This window comes from Gekko japonicus, unplaced genomic scaffold (genome assembly GCF_001447785.1).
Source record: "Gekko japonicus isolate JY-2015 unplaced genomic scaffold, Gekko_japonicus_V1.1 scaffold1975, whole genome shotgun sequence".
Lineage (NCBI taxonomy): Eukaryota > Metazoa > Chordata > Lepidosauria > Squamata > Gekkonidae > Gekko > Gekko japonicus.
The window spans coordinates 295,112-301,978 of NW_015177075.1; the positions used below are offsets into that span (position 1 = coordinate 295,112).

Sequence of the window (6,867 nt, forward strand, 5' to 3'; positions counted from 1 at the left end):
AAATATCAGCAGACAGAGTTTTCACTACTTTTCAGAGATGTAGCAACTCCAGTGCTGTTTGTCAGCAAACACGGATTCTCAGATGCATCAACAGTAGATCAGATACTGCTGACCTTAGGTGACACACCCCTTTCTTTGTTTAACTCCCCCTTTGCTGTCAGATTTGCAGAATGGAAGGGAGTGGGATATGTCACCAAGACCCACCACGGAGCTCTGAATGAGAGATTGATTAAAACTCATTCATACCACATCCCCCCCCCACCTCTCCCAGGCTGTGTGAATCATCCCTCATCTAGAACACAAGCTGCAAAAAGCACTCATGATGCTGTTCGGTCTCTTCCGTACTGTTTTATCACAGGGCATGTTCTGTAAGGTGCCGTAAAGTGTTGCATCGGTAAGGCACTTTTGTGAGGCTGTTTTTTGCAGTATTTTCTACGAAGAGTCATACAACGTCAATAAACTAATTGCTGGAGGTTTCCTATTTTATTCCCTCACTCTGCTGCTAGAAAATACATGTAACACCTGAAAATGCAAGATCCAGCCAAAGGCAAGCTCTTTTAAAAGTCCCATGGGTTTTTATTGAAAAAAGTAAACATATTTAAGCCCCCCTCAATAAAATCAATGAGATTTAATGACTTTTGCCCGAACTGTGGCAGGATCTTACCCTTAGCTGTTAACTGAATAAAGGGGCCCGAACTGTGGCAGGATCTTACCCTTAACTGAATAAAGTGAAACTTGCATAAACTGACATTCTAGAGAGCATCCTGCTAACCTACAGTATTTCATTTCAACCTAACAAACTAAGGCAACAGATGGCAGAATTTTTAAACTAATACTTACATTTGTGAGCATCATTATTAGGCAGTTATAAACATTATACAGCATGTTGCAACACATCATTCACTGTGGGTAAATTAACATGTTTGATTATCATGGCAGCAAACTCTTTGCTCCATGTTTTAAGCTCTGAAGCAGCATTTTCAGCTTTAAAGACAAAAAAACATATTGCTATAAATTATATATTCTCTCTCCAGGCCTGAGGCCCCAAATGAAGTTTCTGTGCTCCACTTTGACGATATATACTCCAACCCTGCATTTACAAATACTCTTCAACAATATGCAGTTAACTTTGAAGTAGGTCTATGCCATGATGATTAAAGTGCAAAGTATTTGGCATGCAATCCTAGTGATTATTGGGTCTTGCTTCTGTGGCCACTGAGGAATCAAGACTGGATCTCCCATTGATGGCAACAATATTTAATGGAGGACCAACCTGAAGGAGAAAAAGATCGCCATTAAGGTCACAAAACAAAGGTCCACCATTCCACAAACTATCCTTGATCATGTGAAAATGTTAAATGTTAGATCTGTCCCCAAACATATCTGTATATTTCATGTATTTATATCCCATCTTTCTTCAGAAGAGTGCATGGTTTAAAATCACATATGAAGGTTTGAAGCTGACCTATTGAGTCAGACACTGACACTGACGGGTGGCTTTGTGTTGGGCTTGGATGCCAAGGTGCCATTCTGTCAGCACAATAGAAGCTCCTTTGACAGACCAGGTTTTCCATCAGCAAAAGGAGGAAGATTTTTCCCCTCTCCTACTACAGATTCCCAGTTTGCTCCCCACACTATTTGTGACCACTGATGCAGTCAATAAGTTTTTTGGCAACTACCATACTTCCTTGGTAGCATGAGAATTGTGAAGTGGATCATCACTGAAGAAGAATACACTGACTATGGTATCAGTGGCTACTAACCATTACCTAGACCCAGCTGTCTTCCAAAAATAAGTGAAAAGCACAAAAATAGTAAGACTTTAAAGGGATTTTAAAACCATTTGTTGCTTAAAACCATTCCCCCCATTAACTTTGACAGTTTCATTCTAAATATCCATTATATCTTTCTGTCTTACAACCCATTCTATTTCTATAGTTTTTCAAAAGTCCCAGCAATAATCATCACACATCTCTTACCCATGAGCTACAGTTCAACTAATTCTCAATGACACAAACCAGTGCACTCCCAAGCAAAGTTACATCCTTCTAAACCCACTGACTTTAATGTACTTAGAAAGGGCAAACTCTGCTTAGGAGTAGGGTGTCAAAAAATACCTTACTGGTATTTTTCAGGTATTTTTTAAGCTGGATACCAAATGGGACTCAATTTTGGCTATCCGAAATGGCCAAGCCCTGAAAATCCCGAAAATATTTGGGATTTTCGGTGCCACCAGATAGCTGAACTTAAGAACATAAGAGAAGCCAATGTTGGATCAGGCCAATGGCTCATCCAATCCAACACTCTGTCACACAGTGGCCAAAAATACCAGGTGCCATCAGGAGGTCCAGCAGTGAGGCCCGTCTCTTGGTCCCTTTAAATGCCTTCTCCAAGCTATGCAACTCCATTGCGAGTTCACCCGGAAGGCGTTTAAAAGGCGAGTGAACTTGCCTCTTGGAGAAGGTGTACAACGTCTAAACGATTGGTTCAACCAAATGCATGAAACCATACTAATCAAAGTCTTTGGAAGTTGATTAATGAGAACAGGGGCACTGTTTGGAAGGATTCTTGAGGTTCAGAACATTTATTCCTTGGGAGAAGTTTTATGTGTGGTCATCTGATAGATTTACAAACTAAAAGACTATTGTGGACCTATGTGTTAGTTATGTGCTTTACTTTTGAAACTGAAAGTATGTTAAAGATTTTATCTTTAAACACACATACATATAAGCTTGAATTCACATGTGCCAGTTGCAGCGCATTCTCACACTGGTGGTGTGCATATGTGAAAAACAGAAAATCCCTTCAAATGCACTTTTATCAAGTTTCTGAAATGAACGATGGCCATGTAGGAAGGTTGATTTGGACACACATTTCAACCTTCTTGCCCTTTACAATGCATGTGTGATTTCAACCTGACAGAGAGCTGGAAAACTTGACGGAAATATTCTAGAGAAAAATACTTTCAAACTCCTACCTCATTTGACCCACTTGGTTAGCAATTACTGCGGGGCTTTATTCAGCAGGTATAAAACTGCAGCACAAAAGGCCAGAGTTTGGCTCTGCATCCTAACAAGTTATTAAAGGAAAAAAAATGTTTGGCAGACTATAGCAGCAATTTTTGCCTAGCTTCTTGAATGCCTGGCAGACACAGAGAACACCTGACAGACCTTTTACTGGCTTAGCCCAACTTTTAATCTAAAGCCCAATTTAAATGCGAGTTAAATGTTCTTTCAGCTGCACTTCACACATGTGTGAATCTGGGAATTCCTGGTTTGCTGACACCACAGTTTAATCCTCTCTGTGTAGTGGGTCTTGTTTAAAAAAATTAAAAGCAACGTTTTAAAGCTATTGCCTGACTTCATCTTCACAGCGTGCTTAAAAATAACTTTGATGCCACACTTTTCTCACTGTAGCTTCATTTCCTCATATTCGTTAGATGGTGAATAAGCATAGTTGTTCTCATGAAATGTATTTTAAATACATTAACTGTCTTCTGCGATGGAATAGAACTGAGGGAAACCAGAAACATCTTCTGTATAAAAATAATATGAACCTGGATACACCAACATGGCCTACATTATTTGATAGTATTTGGTACCAAAACAATTTTAATTCAAACTTTCATTATAGTCACGGATACTAGAATTAATCATACAAAAGTTCCCAAGGTCTTATTTTCTAAGGCTGCAGGGGAATATGCAGTCCTTGACACAGGACACAACTTAAGGTAGTTCCTAAACCTTTGTTAAACCGTTTGACAAAAAGATTTCCCCTCATTCTACATGTAGAACATGTAATGAGCACAGAAAAGTATCACTTTCTTGGAGATGCTCAGTGCTGTTTTTCCTTTTACAATAAAAAAACCCCTTTGACTCTCTCATAGCATGCCAGTGCAACTCAACAAAAATACTTCACTCCCCCCCAAGTGGCATTTGATAATGGTTCAGATCTAACTTACAGTGTTCTTCTAAGCAGAATTACACCCTTATCAGTTCAATGAGAGTAACTCTGATTAGGACTGGACTGTTAAGGACATTAACTCAGAACTTGAGAGCCTGAACAGCTTGAGGTTCAAGACTAATTTCCTTTACTGACCAAACTGGTTGGCGCAAAGGCACTAGTAACAGTCTAAGAAGCAAGACATAACTTGGAGGAAGAAACAGGAAGGGAAACATCTAATAGGGCAATGGAAAACAGGAAGGAAAGATGGGAGGAGGCCTGGATAGGCCTGCCAGATCCAGGTTGGGAAATACCTAGAGATTTTGGGGGTGGAGCATGAGGAGGATGGGATTTGGGGAGGAGAGGAACGTCAGTGGGGTATAATCCCATAGAGTTCACCTACCAGAGTGGCCATTTTCTCCAGGTGAACTGATCTCTGTTGCCTAGAGATCTGTTGTAATCCCAGGAGATCTCCAGCTAACATCTGGAGGTTGGCAAACCGATGTGTGGGTGGTTTATCAAAGGTCTTAGCTAAAGAAGGTGGCACTGGGAAAAGGAACTGAATGAGGCTGAGGTCATATGGAATTGAGGGAATTGAGGGAAGGGCCAAGTGGCCCTAATCATTTTAAAGGGTAAGATGAAGGTAGATCAATAGTGGTGGTTTTTTATCTTCTGCAGAAGCCTACAGTCGTCTTGAGTCAGAATTCTATCCCTGGCATAAGTAGGAGGAAAAGGCAGTTGTGTCAATAACAACTTGCAGGCCACCACGTTGCAGAAGGCGCAGAATGAGGAGAACAAGGCCAAGTAGAATTACAGCTGGTGAATTTATGCAGAGTGGGGGGGGGGAGAAAGGAGGAGATAGCTTAATTTTTTAAAAGTACTACTCTCTTTATCATTACTAAGTTATAAGCAGGGGTGCAAGATGGAATTATAGGAGGGGGGAACATTCTCACCCCTCAAAATATCCCCCTCTGGGATTCTAAAAGCTCTCAGGGCCTTGAGAAAGCAGATTACTCTCCCCTTGCCCATCCCTGGCTACCCCCATTTTCTCAGTGGGCTTCTGGAGCAGACTCAAGGCTCATCAGACATTTGGGGAACTAGGAAAATCTTTTTGTTATGTGGCCCTGTTCTGTGATGATGACAGACAACAGCCACTTTTCTACTTAGAATGAGAAGCAGTCATGGAAAATAGGGACAAGATCAACAGTGGGAAATTTGTGGGAGGATTAAAATGTTCACGTCACATAACAATGAGCCTGCATAAAAAGCACTCAACTTTTTAACAGACCAGGATATATCTATTCCATCTCAATATGTTCTTCACTAACGGGCGGGGGGGGGGGGGTTTTTGAAATCCGAGAGGCAGGAAAGCAAGTAATTTTCAGATACTAAAAACAATGGTATCACCAGGTTTTTCCATAGAGTTTTACCATTACTCCATAATAGCTCTTAATTAAGAATTATAAAACTTCAAGCTGGTCAGGTATGCCCTACCCTCCATAAATTTCACGTTAAATTTAAATTCTTTGCACGGCCTTCCATTAGTTAAATCAAGGACAGTACAGCCCCATGAAGTGTTCAGCCCCCTAATCTCCTTAATGGCACAACTGAAAAGTCACATTCGCACAAGATTCTCTCATCACGATTCACACTGGTGGTAACTCCTATGGTGATTCTGAGATACACACTGTAAACCCATTGCCAATGATTTAATGATATGGGGGGAGGAAAAAAAAAACAACCCTCACCCTTCTCAATTTGGCAGCAGCTTCTCCAGAGCGGATTGCAGCCAGCAAGCTCTGGTGGATCTGTTCTGGGTCAGGGCGTTGGAGTGTTACAGCAGCGCCTTTCCCAAAGACAGCAGTTGTTGGGTGGCCAGATAAAGAGCGCACCTGCCGGCTTTGCTCGCGGCTTGCACAACTGGTTTCCTGTTGAAGTAAAAAAAAGCAACAACATTGCTCCCAGCAAAGTTATGTCCTTTGTTAGTGCTACACCCACATTCCAAGCAAACATATAAAGAGCTACAGACAGCCTGAATCTCCTCCTTCCCAAGAAAGAGCACCGCGCCTTAGCAAGGAGAAGCCCAGCCTGGCTGCACACCATTCAGCAGAGCAGCAGAAGACACATGCTCTTTCCGCACTATCCTTTTAATCTATGCTTACCGCGGCATCCTCCAAGCAATTTTACACTAAAATCGAATTCAACCATATTTTTAATGCAGGTCCCCTCCCCCCAATTCTGCACTAAAATCGAGTTCAACTTTCTTTTTATTCTGTGTTCCCCCCCCCCCACACACACTATTCTGCATTACATTACCTCCTTTCAGTGGTCAGCCCAGTTTCAGCCTGCTGTTGCTCTGGGATATTTGGATGCTGTTTTGCCAGGACTTAAATTGCCTTGACGTGAATACTAAGAAAATCCAGAGTGGCAGGCAAACGCAGAAGGGACCACAAAGCACTCCCCCCTCCCTGCCAGAAACAACACTCAGTTCAACTGCCAGTTCCCCTGAGACTGGAGAAGAGAGGTGGAAGGACACCCTCTCCTGTGTCACCAGTCAGAATAAGGACCACCCGATGTTATCTTTAATGAGATCTACTTCTTAGCAATGAAAAATATCCTAAGCTACTCTCCCCCGTCCCCCGGGCCTGTTACCAAGTTTTGTTCTGTCCTAGAAACAGAACATGGACTAGGAAGAGCACCAGAAATAAAGGCATCACCTCAGCAGCACAAAGACAAAGCTTAAGAAATAAAAGCCTTAAAAATAAACGCCTAGAGCAGGCCTTTTAGTGATCTTTTCTCTGGTCTTCTCAAGAATGTGTGTGGTGAGGCACTCTGCAGCAGCCAGCCAGCCAGCCAGCTACCAGGAGTTCATGAGCTACCTCTGTTGGGGACACACACACACACCCCCCCCCCCGGCTCTAGGAT

The 6,867-nt window shown here is 42.1% G+C and overlaps 1 protein-coding gene across 1 annotated transcript in view; it reads right to left on the bottom strand.

Annotated features, from left to right (window-relative positions):
* Positions 1–695: 695 nt before the first annotated feature.
* COBLL1 (cordon-bleu WH2 repeat protein like 1) overlaps positions 696–6,867 on the bottom strand; it is a 47,967-nt gene continuing 41,795 nt past the window's right edge. The window contains exons 15-16 of the mRNA XM_015428231.1: positions 5,691–5,870; positions 696–1,273 (exon numbers count right to left, since the gene is read on the bottom strand). Of these exons, the coding sequence (XP_015283717.1) occupies positions 1,184–1,273; positions 5,691–5,870 (270 nt within the window). The 3' untranslated portion in view covers positions 696–1,183. The remainder of the gene's footprint in view (positions 1,274–5,690; positions 5,871–6,867) is intronic.